This window comes from Pelecanus crispus, chromosome 8, assembly GCF_030463565.1.
Source record: "Pelecanus crispus isolate bPelCri1 chromosome 8, bPelCri1.pri, whole genome shotgun sequence".
Taxonomy (NCBI): domain Eukaryota; kingdom Metazoa; phylum Chordata; class Aves; order Pelecaniformes; family Pelecanidae; genus Pelecanus; species Pelecanus crispus.
The window spans coordinates 34,847,462-34,865,615 of record NC_134650.1 but is presented as its reverse complement, the minus strand read 5'-3'; the positions used below and the strand labels follow the sequence as shown (position 1 = coordinate 34,865,615).

At 43.6% G+C, this 18,154-nt stretch overlaps 1 protein-coding gene across 1 annotated transcript; it reads right to left on the bottom strand.

Annotated features, from left to right (window-relative positions):
- Positions 1–6,134: 6,134 nt before the first annotated feature.
- Positions 6,135–17,431, bottom strand: CCNE1 (cyclin E1). Its single transcript, XM_075715357.1, has 11 exons — positions 17,418–17,431; positions 17,214–17,304; positions 16,890–16,958; positions 10,213–10,355; positions 9,997–10,132; positions 8,986–9,132; positions 8,086–8,181; positions 7,581–7,715; positions 7,379–7,490; positions 7,135–7,292; positions 6,135–6,307 (listed from the first exon to the last, which is right to left on the bottom strand). The coding sequence occupies exons 1-11, from the start codon at positions 17,429–17,431 to the stop codon at positions 6,185–6,187; spliced, it is 1,224 nt and encodes a 407-aa protein (XP_075571472.1). The 3' UTR covers positions 6,135–6,184.
- Positions 17,432–18,154: the final 723 nt, after the last annotated feature.

Below are 18,154 nucleotides of genomic sequence, written 5' to 3'. Positions count from 1 at the left end.
TAAATGCACTAGCTCCTCCGCTTTCCAATGCTCATGGAAATTTAAGCAAGCAACTAAACCCTTATTTCTCCAGCCAAGCCCAAGACAGAAACGTAACATCTGAGACTCATAATACATCACGGGAAAATATGCTGATAAAGGAAACACTTCCCCCTCAAACAAAGCGAAGGTCTTGTCGGGCAACCACAGGCTCTTCTCCATCCCAGGAGCAGAGGCTGGTGCGCATGTCTTGGAGTACAGGCACCAGTCAGCAGAAGTAAGGCCTTAGTCTCATGCCAAGGAGTAGGGGATTTTCACCCCTCTTACATGTTGGTGGCAGTCTCTTCAGTTCAAACAAGCAAATATTTAACTGAAATTCCTGGGAAAAGGAAGAACAGGTCTACCCAGCCTGGGTCCACCAGCAAAAGGAAGGTTAGGGTGAGGCTCTGTGCATCATTTTTCCTTATATCCCAGGTGATCACATATCCTAAGACAAACAGAAATAGGCCTTTGATATTTTTCCTCCTTGAATGTTATTGCAGCCCTGCTGAAACATCAAAAATCAGTACATTATAAAATACATTTGCCGCCTTGCTATTCTTGTGACACAAGAGCATGTTCAGCTCAGTAAAACAAAACCAGTTTGCAAATAGATATGCAGTTCCAATAGACAGTCCGCTCCTCTGAATCGCCAGCAGCTCTAGGACCAGAGCCCCCTGGGATCAGAAAGGTTTTTCTTCCTTCCTTGATAGCCATTTGGTCTAATTTGCCCTCAAACATGCCAGTCTGCAGAACTTTGAAAACCCTGATTTTATTCAGTCTGCAAAGAATACTTTATTTCTTTTTATAATCTCAAGTTCACCGTAAACAGAAATAAAAAGCTTCATATAGAAACTTACCCTTTTGGGCTTGCTTGAACTGCTTATTTCAGGAGACTGAAAGGAGAGAGCTTACACAGTATTGCCGTATTTTGCAGTTTAATTAAATGTTTGATTAAGTATAAGCTGTGTCAGTAGTGGACAATTCAAAACTTGAGAGAAATAGATTTTGTATTTTAAAGGTAAGACATAATGTGACTCATTTGCAGGTAGCACAGCTGAAAGAGCCCATCACCAAAATACTTATCATTCAACAACCCAAGCCAAGTGACTTTTTCGCTGGAGTCTTAACTTCGCAGCAGAGAGGTTTTACAAGTGCTGTAATGGCAAGAAATGGACATTAAAGTCTTCTCCCCATTTGTAGTTAGTCATCACCTCCTGCCATCTCACAGACACAAAAAAATAAAAAATAAAAAGCCCCCTCTCAGTTACTCCATCCTGACTGCCCACCCCACCCTCGGCAGGCCTGCACCCTTGCGGCACAGGCGGTGCTGGCAGGGCGAGGGCAGGAGGAGAAGAGGAAGGAAGAGCCGTGGTGCTTCCTGCCACAGGCATCGCCCCACGGAGCTGCACCCCCTATTTACATGCCAGGTCTGAGCAGGGGATCTCCAGAGAGATTACAAAAGCCCAGGTCAAGCTGATCTCAACCTTGACAGCAAGGAGGAGCTGTGCTTAATCCCCAACAAATTCAAGGCTAGACAAAGCCTAGGTTAACCTGTATTATTTCACAGTATATGCTAGTGGCTGCCTTTTTTTGAGGGGAGAGGGTTGTGGGGCAGGAAGGTTTGGAAGAGGAGGGTATGAGTAATCTGATGCTTTAAATGCATGTTGTTAAATACCTAGAGGAAGCACGTTCCCACAGTGAGATTTATGTATGCCAACAAACAAGGTAAAGAGGGTCCATCCAGTGTCAGCCTGTGCACTTGCCAATTCCCCCGCCGCAGTACACGTTGCCCCCCTGACTATTTCCTAACACACTTTACCTAACCTTGCAGTGCCCTGACTGGGTGTTCCTCTCATTAAAGTCTGGAGGAGAGCCAGTTGTAGCCTTTGGCAATTCCCAAGCTAAAGTTCAGGTGCCCTGATGCCATCCCCTGAGAGACGACGCTGCGGTAAGCCTTGCATGCTCGCCCCAAAATCCCACTTCACAGCCTAGTCGAAGGCAGAGCGTTTTACCCGGCTACCTGAACTCCGGCTGCTACTGCTGTGAGACAAGCCAGCTGCGCTGTGCGTGCAGGAAACAGCACCCGGGAATTGAGAGAAACTCGAGCCAGGCTGCATACTGTGTCCAGTTTTGGGCCCCTCACTACAAGAAAGACATTGAGGTGCTGGAGCGTGTTCAGAGAAGGGCAACGAAGCTGGTGAAGGGTCTGGAGAACAAGTCTTATGAGGAGCGGCTGAGGGAACTGGGGTTGTTTAGCCTGGAAAAGAGGAGGCTGAGGGGAGACCTTATCGCTCTCTACAACTACCTGAAAGGAGGTTGTAGTGAGGTGGGTGTTGGTCTCTTCTCCCAAGTAGCTAGCGATAGGACAAGAGGAAATGGGCTTAAGCTGCGCCAGGGGAGGTTTAGACTGGAAATTAGGAAAAATTTCTTTACGGAAAGGGTGGTCAGGCATTGGAACAGGCTGCCCAGAGAGGTGGTGGAGTCACCATCCCTGGAGGCGTTTAAAAAACGGGTAGATGTGGCACTTCGGGATATGGTTTAGTCTGGTCTACCCTTGATTAGTCTAGAGTAGACTTGGTAGTGTAGGTTAATGGTTGGACTGGATGATCTTAAAGGTCTTTTCCAACCTAGATGATTCTATGATTCTATGATTCTATGATTTACAGGGCCTGGAGCTCCCATGGGATGCCTGGCTGGATATTCGTGCAAGCACTCCACTGAGCTTGCGCCAGCTGCTTACCTCCACCTCGTGCAAGCTGGGATGTAGTAAAACCCCGTGCCCTGAGTCCTGAGAACCAAGAGGAGATGCTGACCTGAGACCTAGAAACTGATAGCCGCAGGCGGACCAGCCTTACTGCTTCATGGGAAGCAAGCTATGCAGCACTATTTCTGTGAACTACTGTTAGGTAATTACAGCATTTTCAACAGCTTAGCATCTGGCAGACTCACAGCGCGGACCCCCGCATCTTCGTCCTTTCTGCGCACCAGCGCTCCCCCTCCCCAACCCCAGCTCACAGCTGCAGCCTCAGCTCAACTCATTTGGGGCTATTTCCTTCAACACAGTCACAGCTACCACCAGCTTTCAATTTTATAGTAGCAGTAATAAAAAATTAGCACTGGGTTCATTTCTCATGTTCAAAGTTTCTCCGATGCCCCCAGCTTTCAGACCAAGGTGAGGTTTTGATACATAGTTATGACAACCCTTTCAGGAGGAGGAAGATAATCACATGCCACCTGGGTTACTGCAGAATTCAATTTACTTTGCAGCATGCTTTATGCTGGTCTGTAGCTATTAAAGGGAGAGGCAGTTTCCAGTCGAGGAGCGTGCAGCAATGCACAGCTAAATTGCTTTCTCCACATTCCGCAGCACCTTTGAGACCCCGCACTCCTGCACCAGGAACAGGAGCCTCGCGCATCGCCTCGGCGCCATCCTCCCCTGGAGCCTTCTCCCCACCTCTCAGGGTAACATGCTTAAAGTCACAGACAGCTTGCAGGAACATATTACTTGATATTAGCTCACCTTTGTTGCACAAACTTCAGCCCCCTCGTAAACTTTTTTCTGTTATCTGGGCAGGCAGAACTGCCCCCTTGCTTCCCCCTGCCTGCCATGAATCTGTCTCAAGATTGATCCAGGACCGGAGAGAATTTAGGGGAATAGGATCCTCAGGCAAAGAAATACAGAGGGAACTCACTCTTGGTTTTAGTTTGTTTTTTTAATAGGGACAACTATCTTCTTTAAAATTAGTTGCACCATTCCTCCCTAAAATGGTTTTCAGCCTGTGCCAACCAGTGCATAATTTTTTCAAGCTACCCTAGGAAGACAGCACACTGAGACACACGTAAGTATCCACATGTGTTGCAAGGCAACCAGAAACAAAGATTCTTAAAACACAAGATAAACATGAGAAAGTAAAAAAAATAGCTCTTAAGGTAAGTTACCCCTGCTGGGAAGTACTGCATCTCTGGCACGTGATTGTGTTCCTATCTGGGAAGCTGCAAAGCCATGATCTCCCTGCTCTGAACAGACTGCTTCCCATCAAAATAAAGCAGGTTGAGCTTTCAGGAAGGGGGGGAAGTTATAAAATTAGTAGGATTACCATCTAAAGCAGAGATCCAATTTAGAAAGAGGCCTGTTACCTGAACAGTTTCATTCATAGATAAATATATCTCTAATACAGGTTTCCCACACAGCTGAGAACACATGGAACACCTGCATTCACTCTTGAATAGGTATTAACCAGAAAGTTATATTTAGCTTAAACTGAAAGTTAGAGTTCATCATATCTGTAATGTTATTACAGAATATTTTCTTGATCAGTTAAAAAAATTAAAAAATAATCTTTAAACTGTAACTGGCCCCTTATAAATGGGGACTGCATTTTCTTTATGACTTTTTTTTTTTAGAAACTCATACTAAGCACTGAAAAGTAACAGAAAAAAGGACTAGTACTGAAGCTTGGCTGGTGATTTAGGAATTAAGCCTAGAGACTACCTTTCAGGAGCGTTACTGTTCCACGACCCCCCGCCCCGGTTTTGTGTTCTAAATTTAAGGACAAAGTACCAAAATGTGTCTTGACAATTCTTCCAATGTTACAAACTTTTTAAATAATAGGCAAATATAACACTCCTTTGCCTGGGAGACATAGTCCTCCAAGAAACTAAAACCTCTCTGAACTGGCACCAGCAAACTTCTTCAGCTAACATTTACACTTGTTTTGTTAGCACAGAACTTACAATCATTCATTGCAAGGGGGAAAAAAAAGCCAGCAGCACCAAATAATTTGTTTACCATTAGTCACCATAGGCATTTTTATTAGATTAAAGCTTTAACATTTATTAGAATACTAGGTCAGGGAAGAGCAAAAGGGAGAATAACTTAAAAAAAAAAAAAAAGGCAGCCTTGCTGGGAACTAATGTTCAGAAAAGTTAACCAACAGCAGAGTAGAAGCCTCCTGAAATATAAGTGGTATAGCATTTATCTACAGGAGGACATGATGAATCCTGGTGGTCTCACAAGTTTTCAGTGTTGTTGAACAGTCCTTCGAAGAGAGCATCATGAGAAAAAACAACCATTTTTCACGTTTACTTCAATTTCCCTTTTCTCCAGAACCATGACTTTCCAGAAGACATCTTACTATGACTTCTCAGACCTTGCAAAGGTCAAGGACAAGTCTTCCTCTAAAAAGGCACACACCATCCCAGAATTCAATTTTGCACAGAAGACGATTAGTTGTCAAAGACTATGCCAAAATCCCAAAGTTTAAATTACTAAGTTTTAAGAAAAGATAGGCTTTTCCTACTGATCACTTCTTGCTATTAAGCATAACAATCCAGACAATCTGATTCAAGAATTTCCTAATACACTGATCATGAGAAAGTGTGCTGTGGAACAATTCCCCATATACCTGTCATGTTTATTATCCCCTCCCTAGCCACCTGCATCTGGCTAAGGGAAATCCAAGTAGCCCAACATGACAATTCTATCTTAATATCCAAAAAAAGGAAGTTTTAATTGATAAGCCAGTAGTGGTAAATAAATAAAACAATAGTTACTACATTATTCATCCCCAACTCCCACACTACTAGTGGTCACAGTCTGAAAAAACCTTAGCTGACCATAATTAAAAGAAAAATAGGAATATACATAAAACCAGCTGTCTTAGACAGCATCTTTATTAAAAATGGATATACAGAGACATAGCAGCATTTACAGTAAAGAGTTTTTAAAAAGGCATCAAGTTGTAAGCCAACCATTTGAAAAAGAGGCTTTGAAATGTTGTCTTCCACAGCACTTTTTGCCTGTTTGACAACAGGTGACAGTATGACTGCAGATTATCCAAAGGACAAACAGGCACAGTAACTAACCAAGCCCTTTTTCTGAAAAGTTGGTCACATCAAGCATCACCCTCCGTAGCAGCATTTGGAGCACTCTTCGGTGTTCTTTTAAGTGGCTGGTGTACTTGATCCATTTCTTTAAAATATCTTAACGTTCAATAAAAATATTTCCAATAGAAAAAATCTTCTGTCACAAAAAAAGTAAGGTTTCCTTTTCAGATTCCATAAAAGCTTATGAACTTCACTGGCAGCATTTCTGTAATGGAGCAGGAGTTAGAACCAGCAGAACAGGCACTTCAGCAAAATTGTCTGTCAACAGTTTCTGTAGTCATATTGGCTTCATTCCAGAAGACTGTTTCTTACTACTTTGTGGTGGTGTAAGGACACCAGTGGGAAAAGGTGAAGTCCTATTTTGCTCAGCCAATATGGCTTGTTTTGCTTGCGCTTTGTCCTGAAAGCACCGGATAAGGAGGAAAAAAAGAAAAACCACACAAATCAACTTTACTTGGGTATATCTATGCAACAGATCAATATAATTCAGTGTTTTGTAACTTGATAGATTGCTAATCTGGAAACGTGTATCGGTATCTAACCCCCCTAACAGGAACTGATAAATCAAGCAGTACACAAGAGTTAGTGAATACAAACCCAAAGAGATCAGTATTAACTTATGGAATCTGGTGATCAGCGTTATGGTACTTGTTATCTTCAAGAAAGTAAAATTCAGAAGCAACTGAACAGGAAGAGCTTTAACTTCTAGTACAATTAAATAACCTAAACAGAAAAAAACCCCGATAGCTTAGATTAACTGTAATTTGTTGGACAAGATTTTGATCCTCTGCAAGTTTCTCATGCTAAAAACCACTCTTGCTCAACTTCTTGTCAACCACTGTCACGTAACAGTCGCACAAGATCAGTCTCAAGTGATCAGTCTTTATTTTCTCTTTTTCATCAGACAAGGTTGTATTACCTGTGTTTCATATAGAGAAAGGTTTAACATACAAGGTTTGAAGTATCCCAAAGGGTAGAAACATGCTTCCAATTTCTAGGGTAACTATTTGCCATTTGAGATGAGAGGCCTAAGTCAAAATCAGCTTTTTAAACTAAATACTGAACAAGTCAGTCCCAAGAATTTTGGAACTGGAGTACAACCTTATGCCTTTTATCATCTGAATACACTCAGTCTGATAATGCTTCACTTAAGTTTACTGTACGTTCTAACCAAAGAAGAAACAAGATTTAGGAGATTTTACAGACAGATTTTGTCTTCATACATACCAGCAAATCCAAGCTGTTTATGTGCGTCTGTATATTGTGCAAGTCTTCAGGAGCTATACCTCTAAAGTGTTTGAGTTTGGAGCTTCCTACTTCCCTTATAGCCATCGCAAATGGAACCATCCATTTTACACATTCCTCTATCTCACACCATTCATAACCTGGAAGACAAGATATATGCTTATCTGTCTGAATGAAGACTTAATGTTTGTAAATACATTAGACTTAAGTTTATAAATGCCAATACCTGAAACTTTCTGCATCAGATCGGATGAGGAGAAATGATACAAAGCAGAAGCTGCAAGTACTCCATATGTATATTCCAAGCAGCCAATATCCAGCACACAGAGATCCAAGAGCTACAAGACAACAGATGTTTAATAAGTCTATCACAAAACCACTTTTTTTTTTTTTCCAGGTGAAATAGCATTTGAAGAAATCAGTCTTACCTCTGCTATTTGTACAAATATTTGCTGTGGATATTGTGGCAGCAATACTTCATAAAGCTCATTTAAATACGCAACTTGCATGTAAATGTTTAGCCATGATACAACTGTCAGTGGATTTAAGTTCCAATTAAGAGCCTGAAAGAGTAGACATGCACAAGACTTCAGTATTAGTAAAGTGTTCCTAACTTAAACCATGCAACTTTATTTACTCCAGATCAGAAGCTGTAATTCCAGTTGGTCAAGGCATCTTTGAAACATGCAGATCTAATCCTCTCCTGTACCTCCTCCTGCTGATAGGGTGGGGGAACGATTCATTTTGTTAATATGCACAGACTGGTGGATGCTTTAAATCACTTGTTACCTAGAGAACACTATGTTCTAATTAGAAAGAGAAATTGTACCTCTTAGCAGCACCTAAGATTAACTGAGGCTCTCTGCTTTTAGTCTGATTATGCCATACGTTTTTAAAAACTAAAGTAGAACTAATTCCACTTTGAAATATTACCTTCATAATGATCAATTCCATACTGAGGATTTCATCTTCTGTACAAGCTCCATCTGTAACATAGGCAAACTGGTGCAACTTTGGTGGATAAATTTCCTGAAAGATAGGAGATCAAGTATTTGATTTGTGGAATAGGTTGTAACTAGTCTCACGTGCTTAAAGAAAAAAAAAAAAAAAAGAATAACCCACCACTACTTTAGCATTTCAAAACGCAGGGGGAGGAAGAAAGAACCAACCCCCCATCATAACTTGTGTTCTCCTCTGCATTTAACATACACAGATTTCTTGTTTAACCTTTCTGCTTGTGGCCTTCACCTCTCACTTTTGATGCATCAGTACAACATGCATTATGTTTGACTACAGCACCACTGAGACAGTATCGTAATTGACGTCAAGATTTTTTTATACATCCAAAAGAAAAGCCCTTTTATCCCTTGTTTGAGAAGAACAGATTGAAGAATAATAGACCTCTTAAAAGACAAACAGTAAGAACTTAAAAAGCACTATGTATTTTAATAGTTCAATTTGTTCCAGTAAATAAAGAATAGCTCAGACTATCATCCAGTAGGTACTCCACTGACAACAGAATTGCAACAAGTAGTCTCTGTATACAGCAGCCAGCCAAAAACTCATTTAGCAACCACAATTAAAAACTTTAGATTTATTCTAACACTGAAAAGACTATACTTTTAATCTTAAAGAGATATACTGTGATGTTAACTAGTCTTAATTTTAGCCACTTCTTTTAAAAAAGGAGGAATTTTGAGAAGAAAAAAAGGATCTTGCTGAAAAGTCATAGCAACAAACTCCATAAAGACTGCCGAAATGCATCTAGTGCACAATAAGTGTGCTGTCCGTCCATTCACATTTTTATGTTTAAGTAAAGCTGGAGATACTTACCTCAAGCTTTGCTGCTATGAATAAAGAAGATATACCAATAAGCTGCAATAGTGTTTTTACAACATTCTGTTGTGTTGCCATAAACCGATCAAAGAAATCTTGTGCTAAATAAAAAGTTTCTCTATGAAGCTTGTAGACTTCACAAACCTGGAGAGACATCAGAGATTACAAAGGTCAAGAACATTGTTAGAGTCAAAAACAGATGCTACAGATGTATTAAAAAAAAGCAAGAGCTAGACATAAAAGTCATATTGGCTTTCTGCTTCACTGCTATTGTGAAGTGGCATGTTAACTAAGAGCATGAGTTAAACAGTTTCCTTTGACACAGGATGACTGCCACTACAGTAACGCCCCCCCCCCCCCCCCCCCCGCCACCCCCCAAAAAAAAGAAAAAAACCCACACAACAAGATCAGAGTGAAAACCCTTTTAGGAAATGCAAGCACATGTTCTAACAATGTCAGAACATCAGTTCCTCATTTTTGCAAAGATGCATCATTCCAACACCTCAGAAGAGAAAATTCTCACAAATACTTTAGAATTAAGAACAGAGACTATGCCACCAAGTCATCCAAACAGCAAAAAAAGAGACTCACATACAGACAGAAGAGTTGTAGTACATTCTACCTGCCAATAATAGATAGGTTGTGAGATGTATCTGGTCTCTAAGCCACCACACCTTCCTTTTTACAGCAACTTTCATAATCACTTGTGCAGCTTTTATCTACAGTGTAACCTTAAAAAGCTTACATCGTGGAGCTTTAGGGACAAATTGATTAATATCCACTATCAACCTAAATGAACATCAGAATATATTGTCAGTTTGTACACCATCAACTCAATCTATTATATATTCTTTTTTAAGTTTGGTGCCATTAATTGACAAGCTTTAAGATGAAGACAAGTGTCTAGTGCTAAATGGGTTATGCAAAGATCATGAAATGTACTCATGACAGTTATTAGTACACCTCAAAAGCACACTTGAAGTACTCACAAGCATGGAAAAATCTTACCTCCATTAGCCAGTCTAGAAGGATTGTTCTCATTTTAGGTTGCAGGAGAGGGTGCCTTTGCATATAAAGTTTATCCCTCACATACGTCTCTTCTTTGTTTATCATGTTTTTCCATACGTCATCTCTGTTTGCCCAGCTAAGACAGATCAATATATTTAGTCTCAAATCATAAGGCTAAAAGAAGGCAGACAAGCAGCAGCAAAATGGCACACTTACCCTAAAACTGGTAATGGTGAAGCTCTAGTTGGAACAACACTTAGATGTATAAAGTGAGAATAATCAACACCAACTGGATCATCATCTTTATCTGGAGTAGGAATCAGCATATGGGCATTTTTGTGAATATTATTCCAGGATGGCTGTTAAATGAAATACAAGATTTTACACTGTGCCTTTTTAAATAATCATTTTAGCTGTAAACAGAAGACAAGACATTGGCAAGAAACTATGACAGAAACCACAATTACCTCTTTAAACTGCACAGAATCATTGAGATGGGAAGGGACGTCTGTAGGTCCTTTTGTCCAAACCCCCTCCCCAAGCAGGGCCACCTAGAGCCAGTGGCCCAGGAACGTGTCTGGGTGGCTTTTGAGTATCTCTAAGGATGGAGGCTCCACAGCCTCTCTGGGCAACATGTGCCAGTGCTCGGTCACCCTCACGCTAAAAAAAAAAGTGTTTCCTGATGTTCAGAGGGAACCTCCTGTGCTTCAGTTTGTGTCCATCTCCTCTTGTCCCATCACTGGGCATCATTGAAAAGAGCCTGGCTCCATCTTCTTTACATCCTCCCTTCAGGTATTTGCATACATTGATACAATCTCCCTGAGCCTTCTTTTCTCCAGGCTAAATAGTCCCAGCTCCCTCAGCCTTTCCTTATAGGAGAGATGTTCTGGTCCCTTAATCATCTTGGCCTTTGCTGGACTCTTTCCAGCATGTTCAAGTCTCTCCTGTACTGGGGAGCCCAGAACTGGACACAGTACTCTAGGTGTGGCCTCACCAGTGCTGAGTAAAGAGGTGTTGCTTATTTTCACAGTAGAGAAAGTTTGCAACTAGAGCTGATCATTTACCCTGTTCTCCTTTTGAAGGACCACAACTGTTTCATGGAAGAATATCCAAATCAGAGTCTCCTATTGTCATGTTACATTTTCTTTTTACCAAAAAATATCTTGCATGAAAGCAAGATGCTTGCCTTCAGGTAAAGAATAAGCAGACAGAACTGTAAAACCCAATTTGTGATTGTAATTATACAAATAGAAGGCCAGGATTTCTGGTAAGGATGTAGATGCAATGCCTGAAGTCATGGTTCCATGCAAAGCAACTTTGACAATGAACACAGCAAAACAGTAGTTTATAGAATTTTTCTTACTCATTCATCTTGCAGTGCTAAGATAAAAAGACCAAAGCACTTATGATCCAATTGTTTTCAGAATAAAGCAAGTACATGTTAAGCAATTGCCACTAAAGTATCAAGTTGACCATTTCATTTACAGAATTTTGCCAAGGTCTGCAAACACCAAACATCCAACATTTCACCCATCATATCCTTTTACTTTTATCTGGAGCAGAACTTAAGTTTAGGTTGACTTTTCTCCAGGCTAACTCTGTTAAACAAGATCTTGGTGAATGCTTCACACAGTTCCACAGGAAAATACTACTTGTTTTATTTTGCGGTAGAATACAAAGCCAGCCCCAGGTCATCATGCCTAAGCAAATTAAAATTTGGCATTTCCGCCTAACAGTGAAGTCAGACATCTTGCTGCAAACTGGTCTGTTCTCTGCAGCACTAAAAGGACAGAACTCCCTAACAAGATTCCCAATGTGCTTCAAAAAAAAAAAAACGTCAGAAGAATCATTAGGTGCTAACAAGTAAAATGCTCTAAATGAAATTTTGCCTCTCGCAAAGAAGCTTCCACACCTAATTTTTTGCCCTGTCCTTGCTACGAATGACTACACTTTCCAGCAAAATGGCTACCTCCTAGCACCAGCTTCAGAAACAGAAACCACCAACTTGATGAAACAAAAAGCACATTTCAGAGTTCACTCACAGCTAAGACTGCTTTGTGCTTTGAGTTACTGACACATAGACGGGTAGTTTGTCTTCTTGGAGTTCTACATGCAAATCTAGCATAGCTATATACCCAGCCATGCCATGATTTCATTTGGGTGGGGGAAGGCAAAAAGAGGGAATAGTATCTTTATCTTAAAAATTGCAGATTCCTTATGAACTGAAAGTTTGAATAAAAGTGTCACATCAGCATTGCTTTAAGTTAACTTTTGTCCTCCCTCAAAACTAGACTTTAGTCACACTTTGTCCTCCAAACTGCACGGCAAGCCCAGCTGTCAACAGCCTTTAGAGAAGTGCTGCCTTATCAGTTAATCAGCAAACCAACAGAAAAGCAGTAGATTATATATCTATTTAAAGGTGCCTACTACACCAGCAGCTTCTGAAGGACAAGGGATCTGCTCCACATAGTTCTCGACCAATGCAGATACCTCACATGCTACATGGCAGCAACAACAATGATTGATGTAGGAGACTTCACCACCCCCAATCTTCTATAACGAAATAGAAATCAAGGGTCAAGAGCCTTTTTGGTGTTTTGAGAAGAAGCGAAAACAAAAAGCTTTTGACTAGATAATGTCACTCACCAAGACGACCGTGGAAAAGATGCAAGCAACAGAAAAAGCATATAGCTTAGCTAGAGGCAAGAAGGAAACAAATGCAAGAAGCTACCAGGAAGGGAGACAGGAGTCTGAATTAGTGCGAGGGAACACCATAGCTCTGGCATGGATTTTGGTTGAGGGAATGAACAGATTAATCAGACTCTTGAGTCGTTAAAGCAGATTTAGCAAGACATTCAACCAAAACTAAGAAACAATATCAAGAAACTGCATTATCTCACCCTGTAACCATAAGGAAATAGGAGCCACCACTGAAAAAAGAAACAGTTTAAGGTGGGGAGGGTGTGAGGAAACCATGAAGAGCTTCCTTTGGGCTTGCACAGAGCCAACCTGAAAGCAGGGAGCTGCCAAAAAGCGACAGATGTTACAGAGAATCTGTGCAGCCTAATGGAGGAAATCCTACAGTCCTGGGCTTAGTTCTGAGGCAAACAGGAGCTGAAGTAGGATGCAAGCCAAAAATCAGTGGGGAAAACTGCCTCTTGAAATCTATATGGAGCCCAGCAAGAAATCTTGGTGACACCCACCGTAATATTCTAGATACAGGAATAGGAACAATTGATACAGATCTGTATCTCAGACCTGAGAACTAGCCACACATTGGAGAAATTGAACTGAGGACATAAGAAGGCTCATTAGGAGAAGGAGCAGCAAGAAGGGCAGAAGGTAGGTGACTGAAGAAGTCCATCAGAGTAGTCAGCTCCAAAGAAAGAACACCCAGGAGTTCGGAGGTCGTGGGTTTTTTTTAAAGCTGAAACGTTTCCACACCTCAGTTTTCTGCAGCATGTCATCATTCACTGATATATCAAAACATTCATTTAAACAGAGCTTTTGGACGTCCTTCAGGCATATAGGCCAGACACAAAATGGAGCAGGTAGCGACCAGTGGGATTATTGGTTACAGGCAGAGCCTTCAGTGAAGCAGCCACACCTAAGAATACAAGCTGCTGAGACACTCATGCATCTTGACATGAGCTGCGAGCCACCAGAACAGGCTTCCACAGACCCCGGGCGATGAGGGCAACAGGAAAGCAGAGGAAGAGGGTGACCCAGAGCTGCATTCAAACAGCAAGGTCAGAAGATTTTCAGCACAGAAATCAAAGGCAGAGGAACAGGAGGGGGATAGACCTGTTTGTCTCACCGTAGAAAGCAACACCTCTTAACAGAGAGACATCGATACCATCTGCTAGACTGCAGCCTTAGTTTGCCCATCAAAAATAGTAAGACCTATAATTCTAGCCATTTTTCACTCACAGAATGCATTAGTTTGAAGTACAGCATTTTTCTCTGCCGTCAGAAGGGGATTCCAGAGTTAATAAATAGGAGAAAAAACAGCAACTCACTTTATCAAGTTGTTCCAATTCTTTCTGAATAACATAGGAGCTTCTACTACTTTTAATCTTCCGAAGAGTCTGATTATTGTCCTGCCCCAGATTTGGGCCAAGTCAAGCTCTCAACCTGGGTATAGCTTACATTCTTTATCTGTTTGTCTGAAGACTTGCAAGTTGTTTTTTGGGGTTTCTGTTTTGTTTTTTTTAAATTGGATGTTCCGAAGATAACCTAGACTAGTTAAAGAACCTTTTTGGAAGCTATTTTCAAACAAGTTAGGAGGAACAGTTTTGCAACAGTAAGAGCAGATTCTGGAAAAATATCTAGCAAGAAATTGATCAAAACTGTTTCCTGAGAGTTTACTCCATCTTCTTTTCACCTGAAAACATTACTTAGTTTCATTTAAAGAAACTAACTTCTGGATTAAATTCTCCACTCTAGATGGAGGTGGCCATATAATTTGTATCACAATTGCATGGATGACTCTAATCTAGTTAGATTAATTTTGTTTTACATGGAACCTTGGAAGTGTATCCGACCACAGAAAGCAGCCAGAATTAATATGAGAATTGCTAGCAGAATTACAGCAGTGCCAGTTCTCTAAAATCAAACACAGAATTTATGCAATATTCTGCTGTCACAAACCTGATGATATAGCCACCCTTTCATCACATAAAGGGTAACGGCATCCTAATTAAGAACTCAGGCCTTATGTTCAACAGAAGCAAACTAATGAATTGACTATGAAGATGCCATAAAGTGGGATGTGACTATGATATTTTGCCTTGTGCATAAACTAGTGTCAGTAAACAATTTATTTAATGTAGAAGTCATGTGGTATAGGCTGTAGTGGATTTATAGCTACTTGCATTTTAGAATTGTTGTGCCTCAACAGAATAACTATCTCACTGGCTATCATACAAGCCTGCTTATACTGCTGCTGGAACCGTAAACATATTCTCATTAGTGGCCCATGGCAATTTATATCAGAGAATAGCTTGTGTCACACCATAGACTGAAGAGCTGCTGCTGTGCAGCCAAATGTTAGCTTTTTTAAACAGATCTGTAACAATCTGGCTACTTTGTCACAACAATTAACCTTCTCTACGTAGGGACGGATACACAGGTACCCATTTTATTTATGGTTTACACAAATCAAAGGGCCAAATCCCACCAGTATCCTAAGCTTAACTTGAAAAATCCCCAAGTAAATATTCTGGATGCCTACCGCATAAATTATCTAAATTTTAATTTACCTATCATTCCTGAAGTAACATTGAATGGCTACCAGGCCAAGAGCACAAACAAGAACAAGAAATTGGAAGTCTTTATCTACTTTCAAAGTTGAAGGTCAATGTATGCAAAATACATTTCAAGTTTCTTTCCACTGTCTTTCTGGAAGAAGGCAAAACTGGGCCCCTGTTGAGGGTTTTTTTAACACTACCTTACTACTATGCAATAAACACGCACAAGAAGTCCTTGCTCAGCTCAAACAGAATGAATCTTTTGGTGAAGGAGAGAGCTGTGGTGAAGGACAGGCAGCTCTTCCTTGTCAAAAGTGAGAAATTAGTTTAATATACTGCACAAAAGAAAGACAGAAGGGAAGGAGAGATCCCCTCATTAAATGCTCACCATTTGAGCCCTGCTTAATATGTTGACTGATAACTAGTATACGCAGTTGCAACAAGCAGAGGCCATTCCAAACAATGATGCCCATCTGTTATGGTAGCACTTTAGTCTTAGAACTTCCAGCTGCCACTTCTGGTTAGATGTGCCACATTATGCATAGCCCTGTGTACCAAATGAGTACGGTCTGTACTCTCCAATCATGACTTTTGCAGCTTAAGTATCACCCTGCATGTGCATTAACAGGCTGAAGTCCTAGTGACAGTGACTGAGCAAGTGTGTGTGTGTGCAGAAAAAAAAAAGAGAGGGAATAAACCTATTTAAGAAAACAGGCTACTCTGTTTTATTTAGAGTGGGCATCTCAATGTACAAAAGCATCATGCTTTCAATACCGTATACCGACATAGCATCCAATGTAGATACCAATAGCATTTCAGGTTCAAAGATTATAGGAAGGCCGCTAAGGGAGCAAAAGGACACTACTAACATTCGTTTTGACTTCGTAACTCGGATCATTTTAAATGTCTTACTGAGAAAACTGGCAATGGCCACTACTGACCTCCACCACAGGCAGGCCTAATTTCCACAGCTAAGGGACTTTGTAGAAATCATCCCTTTGCTCTGCAGGGGAATGAAGCCTATTTTACTACTGCATTCGCATCTAGTATGAACTTCAACGTTCTAATCATGAACCTCGTACTCTCTGTCAGTCTGATAATGACACTTGTCAATAGGAATGGAGGTGATGGTGGAAGGAATGGGAGATCTTTCCTCTCTCCCAGGTGATATGTAAGTAGAAACACGACCGCAAAGAGAATCATCTCAAAAGATGATTCTGCTTGTATGCTTAGGTGCCTTGTGCTTTGGCCTGCAAGGTACAGCATGCGAGCACATGACTGTACTCTCGCAACTCTCTAGAGAAGTCAGTGCAGAGTCCCTCCATGTAGGCCTAAATGCATATTAAAGCTTTTGTAAGGCGCAGCCTTGCAATCCGAGGACAGTTGGATATACTTAAGTATTAACATAACGTTTTAGACCAACACAGGCCTCGTCTCTTGCAAAGACTCCAAAGCAACCTGTATGACATGAAGTGTTTCGCACTCTTCATGAACCAGGGTTGACAGTCCCCCTCGCCCATCGCTATACAGCATGCGGTAGCTGTATAGCTGTTGTACCGTGTTCGTAACAGTAATGAGGTACTGCAAAATAATAATGGAGTTAAGTAAGATTACAGGAGTATGATCTAAAGCCAAATCGGTTACCTGGTTTTCATACTGCTTTTTTCTAGTCATCTCCATTTTAGCAATTTCTTCATCAGGATCCTGTAAGAACTACAAAAAGCAACATATAATTTCAGGAGTACAAACCGCGGGACAAGGGCCCGTTGGCCACCGTGATGTGCACCCGGTCCCTCAGGACCGCAGGCCCGCAGCGGACCACCGCCCGCCCGGCACCCAGACCACCACATGGCCCCCAGCCACCCAACAAAAGGAGGCGAGGGCCCCAAGGCCAAGCCCGGCGGCGGGGCAGGCGCTGGCCTGCGGGCACCAGGGTGGGCCGCCGGGCCGGCCCGGGCCCGCACTCACCGTGGCCACATCGGCTTTCCTCTTGCGGGCTCGCATGGCGCACTCCGCACCCCCGTCCCCCTTGGCGGGAGCCTTCTCCTCCGCGCAGTCGCTGCCAAGAGAGGAGAAGCTGCGGGAGCCCCGGCCGCGGGGAGCCTCCTCAGGGGCGCCCGACCGAGACCTCGGCCTACAGGGCCCCGCGCACGGCGGGGCCGGCGGACTCACCTCTCCCGGCGCATGGTGCCCGCCTGGGCCGGGTCGGGGCGAGCGGAGCGCCGTGCGGGGAGCGGCCGAGCAGGCCCGGGCCCCAGCCCCCACAAAGGGCCGCAGAGGCGCGGGCGCACGGCGCGGAAAGGGCGGCCGCAGCCCCGGGCCGGCCCCGCCGGCTCCCCCCGCCCCGCGGCCGGGCACCCCGGGAGGCGGCAGGGGCGCCCGCCGCCCCCTGCCCGCGCACTCGCTCCCTCAGCGCCGCGCCGGACCTTCCCGGGCGAGAGCAGTGGGTGGGTGCCCGGCGGCGGGCGGGTGGGTGCCCGGCGGCGGCGGCGCTGGCGGGGCGCAGGGCGGGAGCGCGGCGCGGGCGGGCTCCGCTGGGCGCCTCCTGCCTCACGGCGCGGCCGCTCCCGTCCCTGCGCACAGCGCGGCCCGCGCCGAGCGGGACATTTAAACGCGCGGCGCGGGGCCGCCTCCCCGCCCGCCCGCACACGTGGCCCCGCGCGCAGCGCCGGGGGCCGGCGCCCGGCCGGGGCGGGGTCTGCGGGGGGCGCGGCGGGGCGCCGCCGGCCGCCGGCGGGCCCTGGGGGAGCGGCGCAGGGCGCCGCGGGGCGCGGGATCCCGCGCCGGGGCCGGCGGGGCGGGGCCGGGGCCGGGCCGGGGGCGGGGCTGGCGGCGCCGACGCGGAAGCGGCAGCGGCAGCGGCAGCAGCGCGCGCGGCCGCCGCAGGTGGACACCGGCCGGCGGCGGGT

What these genes read in the sequence shown, in the direction of transcription:
- CCNE1 (XM_075715357.1), bottom strand. An exon ending in TCACCATTACCAGTTTTAGG is followed by an intron (nt 10,133 to 10,212) that starts GTAAGTGTGCCA and finishes GATCTGTCTTAG; the next exon opens with CTGGGCAAACAGAGATGACG. An exon ending in TCTGATGCAGAAAGTTTCAG is followed by an intron (nt 7,293 to 7,378) that starts GTATTGGCATTT and finishes CTTGTCTTCCAG; the next exon opens with GTTATGAATGGTGTGAGATA.